This window comes from Mastigoproctus giganteus, chromosome 2, assembly GCF_048544385.1.
Source record: "Mastigoproctus giganteus isolate SK-2022 chromosome 2, ASM4854438v1, whole genome shotgun sequence".
Taxonomy (NCBI): Eukaryota; Metazoa; Arthropoda; class Arachnida; order Uropygi; family Thelyphonidae; genus Mastigoproctus; species Mastigoproctus giganteus.
The window spans coordinates 213,444,650-213,458,759 of record NC_143576.1 but is presented as its reverse complement, the minus strand read 5'-3'; the positions used below and the strand labels follow the sequence as shown (position 1 = coordinate 213,458,759).

The window sequence follows — 14,110 nt, the reverse complement described above, 5'->3', positions numbered from 1 at the left end:
GTCACACCACCCTGAGGTACTCCCCTCGTTGCATAGATAGTTTTCTGGTGAGATCCATTTTTTATAATTAACTCTCTCTGCTGTAGTAGACTCTAGGATGCTGACTGTTTGGTTTGATGGCTTGAAATATTCTTTTAGGATGTATAAAAGAGTAGGAATAGACACAGTATCATAAGCAGATTTAATATCGAAAAATATAATGTCCAGTTGATCTCTGTTGTTCAGAGCTTTTTGTGCTCTGAAGAGAGAGAGAGAGAGAGAGAGAGTATCGAGGAGATTTGAGGAAGTGGACATGTGGTGTAAGACTGAGGTAAGGTGGTGATCGTTGAGAAAAACAGTGTTGGATCATTACTGAATGTATTAGTTTTTCAAAAATTTTTAATAAAGTACGTCCTATGACAATTGGACGGAAGTCTTTAGGAGTCTTTGGGTTTCCAATTTTAGCGACTAGTTTTGGCGTAATAAGATTTCCAGAGTTCAGGTATGGCGCCTGTCTTTAGAATCTTCTGGAAGATGTTAAGGAGGAGATCCACAATATACACAGATCACACCTTGACCATAAACAATGGAAAGCCGTCAGGTCCAGTTGTAGCCTTTTTGGGCAGGCCATTTATCACGTCAATGAGCCGTTGCTTAGTAACTATTATATCATCCATAGCAGTTAGGGTTTTCCAGGTCCATGTTTATTTAATACCATGTCATTCCAGTCCATCCAAATAGGAAACGTTCATTCCACCAGACATTGTGCTTAAATAAGTTGACAAAGCTAGCAGAAAGAAATGGTATAATTATTTTTATTCAGTGACTGAGGTACACAATATGCTCATTCCACTTTAAAAGTAGTGAAATTCGGGAAATAATTTGCAGAAGATGCCAATAAGACAGGTAAATAAAATTGGTTATCAAAGGGTCAACAAGTGAGGTAGTACCTATACAAAAAATACCTATAAAAAGAGTACAATACTCATTCCTTTAACTTATTAGCATTGCCATTAACATCACAATAATTATCATTACTTAACTGAGAGACGTCTTTTTAATTGTAAATGGTCGTATACGACATAGCAAATCCTTCAAGATGAATTAGGAACTGCGATGACGCATTATCAGAAATCATTTAGTTTATATTCGATTTATTTCTAGTTATCGTTGTGATATTTAGGACGGTCCAGTAGTAGTGGTGGCAGTAACCTCGCAATAGTAATTAGGAAGTGGTCCGGACTTGAATTTGGGCCACGTCTGTATTATTTTGTAGAGATACTGACCAGGACAAAGGGTACATCTAGCGTCTCGGTGTCCATGTAGCTCGTAGGATTCAGATATATACCCCTATTGGAAGAAACAAGAGATGTTTATAAATCATATTATCGATGCGTGAATACTACAAAATTAAATGCAAAATATATACAGGTATATTCTTGTTTAAACAGCTGAAAAAAAAGTGGCACCAAACCAATCCAGTGATGCTGGACTTCGTTCCATTAACAAGCAGAATTTTCCTCTGCTTGTCCAAGTAGTCTGGTGCGTCCTGATGGGCGAATGACGTGGAAATCTCTAACTAGAACTGATTTATTTTTTTAAGTTTCTTCAGTAGGTCTTAATGGTTATAGGTGAAAAAGGTGAAGGCTGCTTCTCTTTGTGCGCCCTTTTAAAATGTTTTTAAAAAATTGTGAAGAACGATCGCATATTATAAACGTCTCCTGTTTGGATGATGTTCAAACGTGCTCTTGACTTCCGAAGAACCTGTTTGGAAGGATTTCAACTAAGGAAATTCTGTCTTTCATTTTTTTCAGTTTGTTCGTTGTAGTATGTCGCCATTATTGTTGACCTGCATAGTGCACAGCCTTGACTACAGGATTATGGCTTTCCTGCACTCACTGACCTTCCCCTACTTTGATGACTCGCTCTTTACTGTCTAAGTGTCTTCACTCTCAGGCTTACCCCATAGTTTCATCGCTTAATCACAGTTTTCTCCATAAGCCTTGGTATGTCTGTCCTACCTGTCTGACTGCAGGAAAATAACGCAATGAATTACAATACACCCCCCTTAACTTAGAGTGAGTATGCTGAGTCACAGGGCTATTCCAACATCAAAAGAAAGAGAATTTATTGTAAAGCAAGAAAATCGCAACCATCTGTAAATAAGCTGTGGATTGTAACAGTTTATTTTATTGATGGTAACAGTAACTAGTAACAAGTTTCTGATTGAAACTCCATAAACTGACTGTCCAGTCTAATGTAAACGAGGTCACTCAAGCTTCGTCTGTAGACATCTGCCTGACACTTCTTTTTTTCAGGTGGTAATCCTGATCTCCCACTCCTGGAATTTTTCATACATTGCTCGCCACCTAAAAAAAGCATCTACTTGAAAAACAACTTAGTTTTCCGGCTTGGTGATATTAAGGACGAAATTGGCTATCTAATATCTCTGGTTAAGAAGCACAAAGAGATACCTCGATCAAAATCCAACGCGTTGAACGGAATATTACAGGAGGGTAACTACTGTGAATTTCTTAAATATCTAGGGAAAGAGAGTTACATTTGAGAAGAAATGAAATTAAGGAATTATACAAAATCAGAAAGGCCCTCGATGGTAACACAGTTGGTAGGATCACCATCCTCCCTACACGGGGTGGAAAAGACATGAGTTCGAGTCCCGTCGATGACTGGAGGAATTTTTATAGGTCTATTTCAAAGCGTGGCTGAATTAATCGGTCTCAGGCGAGGGTAGCATGGCCTTTTCTCCCGGAAACTCGGGCATTTCGTCCAGCAAACAGAAAATCGACCACAGAACACACGCAATCTACAGACAGTATACATGGAGCAAATGGCCTTAGTCATTGAAAATATGTTGCTACTACCTCAACAACAAAATCAAAACTGAAATTAAGGATCGGGATAACAAGACTTTTAGACTGACCTCTCACAAAAAATTGTTTATTGGAGAAATGCGTAAGTTTAGAGTGTTCAATACTTCAGAGTCTCTGCTTCTGTGTTAGATCAATAATGAATTTTGATCGTTCAGATAGCAATAGTTTTCGATACTCATATTTAACCTCAGGATATCCGTGTAAAATCCTTCAATATCTGCAATAAGTATTATTAAGGTCTTAATGGTCTCAAAAAAGTAGCCAGAGTGTGACATGTTTCCTCTTGTCCACTATTGTAAACTTAAACAGGTTGGTATCGTATCATTTTAAGATTACTACAGAAAGTACGGCGTATAGTCAATGATATATTTTTCTTCAAAAAGACATACAATCAGTGCTTTGACAAATACACACAGCCTTTTATATATTTACTTTTATATTTTGAGTATTGCTCACTTATTTAAGAATGGGACAGATTTAAATAGAAAATTAAATCGATACATTACTTTCAAGTCTTTCTCGTTGCTTCTATTTTATAGTTTCCTCCAAAAGAATCTGAGGGTAATATGTTCTTATATTCCGTCATATAATATGCAAGCATTTGTAATTTGAAAGAAGTTTTGCGTGTTATAAAACATTGCTCGCAAAGACCTTTAAGATTTATGGATTATCGTTAACCACATGTGGAAAAAATCAGGAAAGTATAAAGGGTGTCCATCGTTCAATATAATTATCCATGAGGTGAGCACCGCCGCATTTTGTGATTGGCGAGTTGGTGAACTGTAACGTTTGATCATTTTAGTTGAACGGCTGGAAGAAGGAGTTCTTGAAAAAATTTGAGTAACTTATTTTCTGATTCAATGATTCTCTCTTCTCTTCTTGCTGAACTCAACCAATTTCACTCTCACCATAACGTTGTATTGGCCATCGCCTGAAAGAAAATAAAGAGAAATCGCATATTGAACATACCAAAAGGCATACCAAAAGCCTATCAAAGGTCATGGGTTGCATTGGACAACTGTTTCCCTGATGAGGTTCCTGCCTCGGGAGACCCTAGTTCCTGCGCCCCAGGTTTCATACCAAAAATCAGAAGTATGCTATGCCTTTTGGCAGGATAGTGAAATACCTTTATTCTCTCTAACGATGTTTGTGCGTTACTCAAATACCATTTGCAACTCTCTTTGAAATTCTACGTAATTCTACGTGATAATAAAATTAATAATTACTTATACAATATATATTTTTTTTTCTATTTTTCCATCTCTGCTTTATTTCTGATTTGTTGCATTTATAACTTACTATCTGATAAAATATTATTTTGAAATACTAAATATAAAATGACTGTTGTGCTAACCTTTTCTATCCCGCATTCAATCAGCTTCTGTGCAGTTTCTAGCATATTTTCTGGCGGTTCATTTTCCTCGAAATTTCCCATTAGGGAGATCCCTATAGACTTCGAGTTGTAGTTAGGCGAATGTGCTCCAACTAGTGTCCACCCTCTTCCTTGATAAACTTGTCCGTCGCCACCAACCAGAAACTGGTATCCAATGTCATACCAACCTTCAGAAAAGTAGAGAATTATTATTTGATTCTTTTAGTGATATATTTTATTAAAAATTATTGTTCTTTGAAACAAAAATTTTGATAAAGAAAATTGGAAATTCGATACTCAACTGATATATTATTTGGAAAATTCATTTAGCAGAAAGTTAAGTGGGTTGAGTCCATTCAACAGGTAATATTTTTATTTGTATTTTTACATTTTTTTTCAAAAACTAGAGTATTCCAATGATTTTTTCATTTTTGAAAAAAATTAAGAGTATTCTAATGATTTTTGCGTGATTGTTTTTGTAAATCCAATATAAACTCAAAGTAGATTCAATATAACTTATTTGATTGCCTCTGGAACACCACTTAGACATCATAGATAACGATCACTGTCAGCAAACTTCACTATCCAATGTAGGACACTTCAGAGTCCTACATTGGATAGTGAAGTGTGGCAAGTGTAATACTAGAGTGAAACGGATATAAACTCCATTTTTAAAGCCCAGAAGACATGACTCTATAGGACCCCATAAATCAGACCTTAAAGCTTTAAACAAACCATTTCAATCATGTAATGGCTGTTTATGACTGTTACTGTCCATGTGGAATCCAGACGATAAACTGCATTCTCCAATAGCTGTCATTGCTTTCAACGTACCAGTCTTGATGAGATTTGTTTCCTAGAAGAGCATTGTTTTGAATGAGTGAGATGACTTCTCCAAGTCTGCTGTACACATGTTCATTATTATACAAGGATTCATACAAATCGCTGACCTTAGTAAGCAGCACAATGGTTGTACTCATCGTCTTATCACGTCGAGTGGAAAGAGCGGAGTTAGAATCTCGTCAATAATGCGAAGAACTTATTTTTATTATTTTTTTTCAGGGGTGCATCATTTTCTTTCGTAAACTAGGGTTTTTTGCCCAGCTGTTCAAAAACATGAGTTCTTGACGATCAAAAAAAAACAGTAACCATCACTTTGCTAAAGATGCTAAGCATCATCTGTTGGGTACACAACGCCCTCCATCCTGAATGACGTAATCCACAAATCCTCCATTGACGTTTAATTCCTCTGCGAAGACCCTAATGGGTATAATCTTGTTAGCACATATTGTTGCTACCACATCGGCTATACTGATGGGTGTTGTGGTCAAACGCGATATCTTCAACAGATCCTCGTATATCAATATCAGTCCACTATGGTTGTTTTGGATTCTCATTAGTTGTCACAAACTGTCTGAATTGTGTAATAGATTTTTTCATTGATTGCCCTCTGCACTTGAAAACTGTGTTGCATAGATACCAGCAAAATCTGACACCTTAATCAAAATGAGTTATAGTGATAACTCATTTTGACCAGAAATTTCTGAATCTGAGATGTTTTACGAATTCATTCTTCAAGTAAATGCTTAATAATTATTGTTTGTTATTTCTAGGATTTGTTTCTTACTACAATTTGGATTTTCTAGAGTGGAAATGACAAATAGCAACTTACCATTGCGGTCCATGTGCATGTTTTGAATGCTCTTTGTTATATTCATACATGCGATGACATCACTGCACATGGATCCAGCAGTATGGTGGATGATCACATGATTTACTGGCGTCCTCATAGTTTTAGTACGTTTAGGGGCTCTGGCTCCCCACATTTCTCTAGTAACGATATCAGGAAAGCATTCTGGAAGAGATATATACATTGATGGGTTAATTTCGAATGCACATAACCAATTGCAAATAACTTCAATTTGACGTGAGCACACACAAGAAATATAACTTACCAACTGTGGCCAAAAGAAGTAAGAAAGAAAACAGTGGCAGTGGTGCGAAGGTGCCCATATTCTTTATAAGATCCTTGACTGCTGGAATGGAAATGATCACAACTTTAGAGCACTCGGCAGGAAACCCACCAAATCTTTGCAAATGCCTCCAATGAAAGTAAAAGAGCACAACAAATAAAGCAATTTTAAAAGAAAAAGTGGTTAACTTTTGAGGGCCATCGAATATCTGTACTTTCTAAACAGATTGAATTACCATAATTAACATAATTATTGGGACTTGATTAACTATAGTCACAAATTCCATTTCGTTGTGTTAAAGTGTCTCTTCAAAAAGGTAAGTAGCCTGCACATTCCGAGAGACTCATTCGAAAAGTTCTTTATAGTAGTGCTTTACATACGATGACTTTAGGATTAACAGAAAGCAAGAAAAGTTAGAAATTCACTGTGAGACAAATAAACGGATAACTGAAATATGTTTCATGACCATCTTCAGGCCTTCAATTATACGCTTTGGAGGAATCGGACTTCTTTCTTCCTGTACTGTAATACAAACAAGTATGTCTATATCAACAGTTTGTATTAAACAATAGTTTGTTTGTATTACAGACAACCAACTTCCAAACATTTAATATTGCACTGTAATAAGTACAGGAAGTTGGATGTTACGGACTTAGCTCCCTTGCTGCTTAATCCAAACAATTCAACTCAATCCAATGACCCAAAAGTCTGAAATTTGATCAAAATAGCGGTAAAAAATAAATGTAAATAATAAATAAACAAATAAGATGAATAAAAATAAAGATATTTATTTATTTATTGGTTTATAGAAATGTAAATATTTACAAAAGGGAATTACGTGCTATTTTTTCCAAAGAAATTAGCCACTTCTAAGCTGACACGGCGCTTTCTGTTTTAAAAATGTCAAAATTATTTATTTTTGGAAAAAAGGACTACTTAACGAAATTACTTGGTAATGTAAATTTATGGAGGACAAACTGGTGTTTATAAAAATGGGTTTAGAAATTCAGTTTTAAATATAGCTACTACCGCTGGAGTATAATGGTTTTAGTTAGAGAGATACTGCATAACTGAATGTTTATACATACGTGGTTTAAATATGTAAATATGCTGTAAAATTTCCCTCGCAACAAGTAATTCTACACAGGCCCAAGTCAAAAATTTTCAGAACTGGGGCTTGTGTAGAATTACTTGTTGCGAGGGAAATTTTGTAGCACTTCACCTTCGAAGTAGTATCCACTCCCATACATCTATCAGCAGGAGTGTCATTGTTGGAACTCGTTTCGCGTTGGACTCTCCATTTTCCTCGATCTTCCTTGGAGCCTCCATTTTACCATATTCCATATCATCTGCAGATTTGAACTTGCATCTCTTCAAGATCTGTTTCGTTTTGAGGAACAGAACTCAATCCACTGGGACTAGAGATCATTCTGTGATCAATTTTCTTGTTTCCTAGACAAAAAATGTGAGTTTCAGAACCAAACTATACATCCCTCTCCTGAGACCAACTAACTCAGCCACGTTGTGAAAAAGCGCATAAAAATTCCTCGCATCATTGACAGAATTCGAAATCGATTATTTTCCACCCGATGTGGGAAGGATGGTGATTATATCTACTGTGCCGTCCACGAGGGCCCAGACCCCGAGTGATCATAACAATTTGAAAGCGTCTTCTCTCCAATCGGCTGATTAAAGAGAATAATAAAGTCTTTTAATTTACAAAGTTATTTTATTTTTAGCTGTTTTCAAATAAAAAAGTACACTTCCTATCAAAAACAGAAAGACACATTTCTTTTTGTACATATAACTAACTTCATTGACACACTAACCACCAAACCCATTGCTTGGTCACTGGTGGCACCACTCCTGCCTCCACTTGGGCCAGTAACCTGAATATAAATCCAATACTCGAGCAAAAAGGAGCAAACTTGGATCTTTAATCTCAGAGACTTTTGAACTTATAAGCTCGCATCTTCAGCATGAATCATCTCAACTATAAACAATCAAAAAATACGATTCTTCACCAGACCTACCTACTCTCCTAATCATACATTCGTTAGCAACGAAATCCCTTAGCAGCTCATCTCCATTTCTTGTACAGAAGAGCATAGAGGTACTCCTAAAATAGTCAAACGACTTCGCCCAGGAGATCTTCTTGTGGAAACATCTCATGCCAATCATTTTAGACAGTTCCTGAAGCAAACGATCTTTGGAGACCTTTCCGTTTCTGTAACCCAGCACAGAACTTTGGATGCCTCTAAAGGGATCATATCGGAATGGGATATTTCCGAATTGGATGTTCCCCTCCTTAATATTCCCGAGAAAGAAATTACTGAAGAACTTAAAGCACAACTTATTAATGCCAAAAGAATAGCGACCAAACAGGACGGTGTTCTTATCCCCATGGGGAACATTACTCTTACTTTCAGCACTAAAACTTTCTCTGTACCAATTAAAGCTGTATCTTGTGGACCTATCTTGTAAAATCCGTAAGGACCAATCTTGTAAGAGCCCTTGAAAGATCTAAGTGGACATTCCAAATCCACTTAGATGCTTCAAATGCCAGAAGTATGGACATTCTGAAACAGCACGTCAAGATATGAGTGTTTGTCCTTTGCGTGGCTCAAACGCTACCCCCTAATCTCAATGCAGTGCTGCAACACCACATTGTTCAAATTGTCAGAGTTCTCATCTTGCATATTACAAAGCTTATGAATCTTAGAAAATGAGTAAGAAAATTCTAAAGTAAAAGGCAGGGAAAAATGTCTCATAGCAAGAAGTACGAAAACATATTTAAACCTGATACCTTCCAAATCATTTGCCAATGCAGTCAAAAGCACTACGGAATTTTCAACACAGATAGATATCACAATTCCTACTAAAACAGCTCTTTCTCAATGGACTAGATCATTCCTCATGGATGGCGCGATACTGACAACAAAAACAGAGTACCACAAATTTTACTAATATCAAGCCACCTGAGAATGCCCTCAAGTCAGAATCGTTGACAAAGGAGAAAGATCCAAATCCAGCAAGGAATAAATAATTATATCGAAATATGGTCATTGATGAGAAATCACATAATGAGGATAAAGTTCTCCTACTATACGTTGATGAAATATGGATATTGGTTCATTCATCTCGTCATCAGCATTTCCAAACGAGACAATTTAAACAGGATCGGAGGGAAATAAAGCAGTCAGACCAATTTACTAAATTTAAAACCAAATAATGCAGAAATTCAATCACAGGAATTATAGAGGCCTAAGAAGCAACCTAGATTAATTTAAATATTTAATATACTAGCATGATACTGCAAACATTTGTCTACAGGAAACATATTTATCTTTAAATTATGCTCCCCAATTCTCACGATATGTCCTATACAGACGTGACAGATGTCTTGAATCCTCGACAAGAGGAGGAGGAGGAGCAGAAATTTTAGTTTGTAGAAATGTACCATTCAAACCTATCCAGCTTTTCACCTATCTAGAAGCAACAGCCGTTAGCACTGTTCTTGGCATTACTCTCACTCTCATCTCCATTTATATTCCACCAAATATATCATGCTTCATCGCAGAACTTGACGGTTTACTATTTACTAAATCAATTGTCCCTTCTCGTATGTCTTTTAGTTGAACTAAATGCTCATTACCCTTTGTTTGGTTCTCGAAACATGGATCATAGAGGGCAAGGGCAAATAAGCCAAACCGTACTTGATGACCATCAGCTAACATTATTGAATTCACTTGCCCATAAGATCTAGCTCTGCTCTAAACCTATCCATATGATCCTGCCATTTATGCTATCATTGAGTGGATGTTATTAAATGGCATTCACAACAATAATCACTTTCCTATAATTTGCAAAATACATACGGATACACACTATGTCTGAAACCAACGAATTTCCTGTAATTTTCACCCAGCAACGTGGAACAATTTTCTGCTGCCAGCGCAATACCGAAATCAAATACTACCAAACAACGATTAATGGTTGGTGGACTTTTGTTCCTTCTTCTTGATAGATATTCAACTTGTTAGCAGCTTGTACCAAACAAAAAGCCCTCTGTCTTCTCCCAACCGGATGGAAAAGGCCTGTACTCGAATCCCCTCAGTGACGCAAGGAAATTTTAGGGGGTTTTTTCTCAAGGTGGCTGGGTTAGTCCATCTCAGGAAATGGTTATTTCTCCCGGAAATTCAAGTCGGCGAAAAAGGTAAGCACCAAACCGACCGAGGAATACGTGCAATTTACAGACACATTATATAGTCACTTCTCTTAATAGCCTTATTATCTTTGGCGTTTCACACACACTCAGAAAACAGAGATCTGCTCTCGTCAACAAAATTTACAATGAAGTGACTATCAAAATATTTGCATTGAGGCCCACTAAATCCTGGATACGTTAGAGATCCTAATTACTCATCGTATAATTCCTTCCGATGTGAAGGTGGTATTCGAGCGGTATGTCTGCTTTGGGGTTGTTTTTCAGAGACTTACCAACCTGAAATCTTTTCTTTCTGATCACCCTCGGCCCAAAATCTCTTTACCTTACTTATTTGTTGTCTCTATCCAGATTCTGCGAATCGCCCCCAAACTTTTAAAATCTTCCTTAAAATTCAATCTAAGATAAAATTCTATTTAAGAAAATAATCGATAAAAATCACACTCGAAATTTGATTTATACATTTCATACTGTTTACTACTGCATTTATTGCCCTAGTGGGTAGAACAATTGGTAGAATCGCTGTCCATCGCATACAGGGTGGAAAGACCTGAGTTCGAGTCCCGTGGATGAAATGAGGAATTTTTATGAGGCTTTTTCACAGTGTGACTGAGTTAGTCGATCTCAGACGAGGGTAGTTTGGTTTTTCATCCCGAAAACTCGTTCAGTTAGTCAATCTCAGACCCTCGTCTGAGATCAATTAACTAACTGAGGGTGGACTAAAACTCGAGTTTTCATCCCGAAAACTCGGGTTTTAGTCCACCAAACATAAAATCAACCATAGAACACACGCAATTTACAGACAGATTATATATTGAGCAATATGGTCTTAGTCGCTAATACTCCTAAAACGAGATATTTATTCATTATTTCTTCAAAACACGACACCAGTTCGGCAAATGAATTGCACTTAAAATAACAAAATAAGCGATGACTTTGAAGGAGAAAACTAAAATATTACACCGGATACAGTGCAGTCAGTCATTGGATTCTATTGGCTGCCATTCAACGAGTCGAACATCAGTTCTATCAAGAAATTTCCTGCTAATGTTTTCTCTCCACATAAGAATGGTTCAAAGTCCAATATTAAATCATAACAGGCAGACCTTCGCTTCGTGGGTTTTCCCAGCAAATGCACGTGAGTTTACTCTTACCCAGATTACACAGTCGGGCATATTGACACAGCTTCTAACATTAAAGTTACTCTTCTCTGTTCCCTGTGGCTCCTGAGTGACCCAGCTATTTGTGAGCTAGACATCTATCAATTATTTCAGCATCAGGAACCAAAGGAGCAACTACAAATTCTGAGTTTCCCACATAAATTTTATGCCAAATTTTATGTCATCAGTCCCCTCACCCCACTCCAAATCTTCCACTCTCAGAAGGTGGAAGTTAGGGAACTTTGCCTTGGAGCTTAACACACACACCTAACATAACCTAACCTAATTAAATTAAAGAGTAGGGAAAAAAAGAAGGAACTAACCTGAATGACAATTTATTTCTGAACATAGTCACCAAAAAAATTAATACGTATCAAATTCTGAAAACCAGCTGCAAAACGCGTCAGTTGTCTTCGTAACCAGTGATGTACTTCATTTTCAACAATCTCTGCATCTTCAGAAAAATATTATCTCCTAAGCTGTTGCTCAAGTGAACCAAACGAATGAAAATCTCTAGAGGCGAGCTCAGGGCTGTAGGGAGGATGATCAAAAGGTTCCCGCCCCAAATCAATAACAATATCTTGGGCTGCACACACAGTAGGCGGTCCTGCACTGTCCTTCAACATCAGTTCAGAGAAAACAGCCCAAATGTTTTCTCTGAACTGAGTCCCTAAGTTCTTTCAGAAGTATTTATTTTATTTATTTGGAGTTATTTACTTCAACAATTAATCCCATTTCGAAGTCAAGGATCTGCTAGTTTGGCTATTCTGCTAATAACAGCTAAATAGTAGCTCCATTTAGCCTATAGTTCTATTTGACCAATCAATTGAACTAAATGTTTCTCTCTCCATTCATGTGATTTTGATAGTCGGGTGTCATTTGCATACGAACATTTGTGGCCATTACTTTTACTGATACGCAGATAGTGCTAGAAGTGTTCTTAACCAGAGAATATCGTAAGCAGAGTCACTATAAAGTGACCATGCTTACTTTTTTTAACATTGCTCAACGGAAAATATCAAAAATATCTCCCAACCGTTAATCCGAGAGTAGATATTTAGTTGCTTCGAATAAACGATACCAAAACTTACCTTTGAAGACAATTGCAATATATAACAGATCGAAATCTTAGAAAGCAAATTGCACATTAAATCTTCATTTCACTATGCATATCCGTGGAAAAAACCAACCTTTTAACTTAACGACTGCTCTGTCTTCAATGGAAATCACAACCTGGATGTTCTTCAGTTGTCAGAAGACTAAGGAGGAGCATCTGATCTTTATCATTTCTTAAATGGTTACACTTGGAGTAGAAACAAACAATTTCATTCAACAGGAAGTCGATGAGTTCACTTCGAAAAGGTAAAGATAGGATGAGAGAGGGGGAAAAAAATTTTCCGGGTACTGCGAGACGTCAGTTCATCTAAACAGCTGTGGACACGTGAGTTTGCTCTTTTGTGGTGAATAGAATCAAGTTTATGTGATTTATACGCTATCATCGTTGCTGGACGCTGGAAATATGCCAACGCAACAGGCGAACGATCTGAAACTTGCAGTTTACGTCATTAGTGAGTAACCAATAAGAAACATTCTGAAGTTTATATTGTATTATGAAGTAATATTTTTAATCCTCTGGAATTCAGTGAGATCTCACAAATATAGCTTTTATTAGTTTCGTATTAACAAGATTATCTAGTGTATATGAAACGATAAAAACTGCAAATAAAACATTTACTAATTATCTAATTATTTTTTTTTACACATTGAATAAGACTGGAAGAACTTTAATAGGTTTAAAGATTTTTGTAAGCGTATTAAGGGATACTTCAAATAGAACCTAGACTCTTCAACATAAGAATCAAATTTTACAGATTGTAAGGCTTGTTATACTGTTGGTAATCCAAACATTTTTGATAATGAGTCTTTATTTTCAATACAGTTATTTATTTATTTATTTTATTGAGACTCCGGTAGAGAATTCCGAGATACTGGAAGAATCTTGGAAGATTACCGTCAAAGTGTCCCAAAGTTGGGAAAGAATATAAGCATTGAAGAGTGTACTTGAGCAACAAAATATTCAGATATTCCACAGCCAGTAGATGTTGCTTCTGTTTCATAGGACTGAAGAATCCTAACAAAATATTCCCCTCACCATTAAGTCAGACACCCTGAGGTGAAGCTTTCATGGTTTTTCCTCAGGGAAATTACTATTTTTCGTCAAGTGAAGAGAAAAACCGATCACGGAATACACGCAATGCCAAATTTAATTCTGCATATCCAATATTTGATTGAATTGGACATGACAATAAAATATTGGATATGTCCAATATGACAAAAAATCCGAGTGTCCGTGGGGAAAAATCTTGCTGTCCACGCTTGAGACCGACTACCACAGCCCACGGAATAAAAAAAAGCCCATCAATGATCCCGGCGTCAATACGAAATTCGAATCCGGATCCTGTCCATCCGGTGTGGGAAGGACGGTGATTATAACTACACGCGTGGACTAA

The 14,110-nt window shown here is 36.7% G+C and overlaps 1 protein-coding gene across 4 annotated transcripts; it reads right to left on the bottom strand.

Moving 5' to 3' along the window:
- Nucleotides 1-821: 821 nt before the first annotated feature.
- On the bottom strand, nucleotides 822-13,045 carry LOC150090048 (peptidoglycan recognition protein 1-like). Of its 4 annotated transcripts, none has more exons than XM_090389726.1 (5): nucleotides 12,692-13,045; nucleotides 6,198-6,278; nucleotides 5,915-6,097; nucleotides 4,225-4,430; nucleotides 822-1,329 (listed from the first exon to the last, which is right to left on the bottom strand). In XM_090389726.1, the coding sequence occupies exons 2-5, from the start codon at nucleotides 6,253-6,255 to the stop codon at nucleotides 1,159-1,161; spliced, it is 618 nt and encodes a 205-aa protein (XP_090245852.1). In that variant the 5' UTR covers nucleotides 6,256-6,278; nucleotides 12,692-13,045; the 3' UTR covers nucleotides 822-1,158. The 4 variants fall into 4 exon arrangements, with proteins under 4 accessions (XP_090245852.1, XP_090245853.1, XP_090245854.1 ...); XM_090389727.1 differs by having other exon boundaries at nucleotides 6,198-6,275; XM_090389728.1 differs by having other exon boundaries at nucleotides 12,791-13,045.
- Nucleotides 13,046-14,110: the final 1,065 nt, after the last annotated feature.

What these genes read in the sequence shown, in the direction of transcription:
- LOC150090048 (XM_090389726.1), bottom strand. Translation starts at nt 6,255, where the DNA reads ATGGGCACCTTCGCACCACTGCCACTGTTTTCTTTCTTACTTCTTTTG. An exon ending in CATGCACATGGACCGCAATG is followed by an intron (nt 4,431 to 5,914) that starts GTAAGTTGCTAT and finishes ACTTTTCTGAAG; the next exon opens with GTTGGTATGACATTGGATAC. An exon ending in TTGAATGCGGGATAGAAAAG is followed by an intron (nt 1,330 to 4,224) that starts GTTAGCACAACA and finishes TTCTTCCAATAG; the next exon opens with GGGTATATATCTGAATCCTA.